The sequence below is a fragment of the Rhagoletis pomonella genome, unplaced genomic scaffold (genome assembly GCF_013731165.1).
Source record: "Rhagoletis pomonella isolate Grant_MI unplaced genomic scaffold, Rhpom_1.0 Rhpom_scaffold_00011, whole genome shotgun sequence".
Classification (NCBI taxonomy): domain Eukaryota; kingdom Metazoa; phylum Arthropoda; class Insecta; order Diptera; family Tephritidae; genus Rhagoletis; species Rhagoletis pomonella.
In genome coordinates this window covers 8,451,681-8,452,462 of record NW_023458565.1, presented here as the reverse complement: position 1 = coordinate 8,452,462, position 782 = coordinate 8,451,681, and the positions used below count along the sequence as shown (strand labels likewise).

Here is a 782-nt window from a genome sequence, read left to right as displayed (position 1 = left end):
CCGGTGGAAAGTTGTACGTTCTCACATTGCCGGCGGTCGTTGTTGTTTGTACGTCTGCGTTATTCTTTAGCGTTGCCGCTGTGACTAGTGGTGAGGGCGTACTTTTAATTGAGCTTATACTGCTGGGTGGTGCATAATTCTTATTTAAATGTTTACTTCTACTCTTATTCTGGATCTTACGACTAGTGGTGGTGCTAGTGCTAGTCCTGCTGCTGCTGCTGCTACTACTACTACTACTATAGCCGCTTATGTGTAGAAGACTATTATCATTCGCTTTACGCGTTACTTTGGCAGCGATTTCGTTCGCTTCGACGCTATCGGCTAGTAAATGTTTACCGGCATATAGCTGTTGCTCTTGGCGCGCCAGAGAATTACGCGCCGCTATACCGTTCGGCCAAGCTGCCCGACCGGGCTGCTGATGTTGATGTTGTGTTTGTTGTTGGTGGTGTTGGCGTAGAGACGCGTCTTCGTCGACCAATTGTTGCGCGTTCGTATTGGCATTTGCGCCGCTTTCTGCAACACCGCCGTCGTATTCGACACTGAGCACAGCCGGTTCCTGCATTCGCCATATTACGACGCATACATTGAGCAACACTATTAATCCCCATAAGGGACGACGTTCCAACATCTCCAGCACTGCCCGGCACCTACTCCGGGCACGAATTTCGTCTGGTCTCAAATACTGAAGACGTTTCGGTCGCGCTGATGTGTTGATTTTGTTTTATAAGCAGTGCGGTTGGACCTCAAGCTGAGTGCAGTTGGTGGCATTGAATATTTCATGC

General features: G+C 49.1%; 1 protein-coding gene across 1 annotated transcript in view; it reads right to left on the bottom strand.

Annotated features, from left to right (window-relative positions):
* LOC118747360 overlaps positions 1-776 on the bottom strand; it is a 27,313-nt gene extending 26,537 nt beyond the window's left edge. The window contains exon 1 of the mRNA XM_036481421.1: positions 1-776. Within this exon, the coding sequence (XP_036337314.1) occupies positions 1-628 (628 nt within the window). The 5' untranslated portion in view covers positions 629-776.
* Between the last annotated feature and the right edge of the window lie 6 nt (positions 777-782).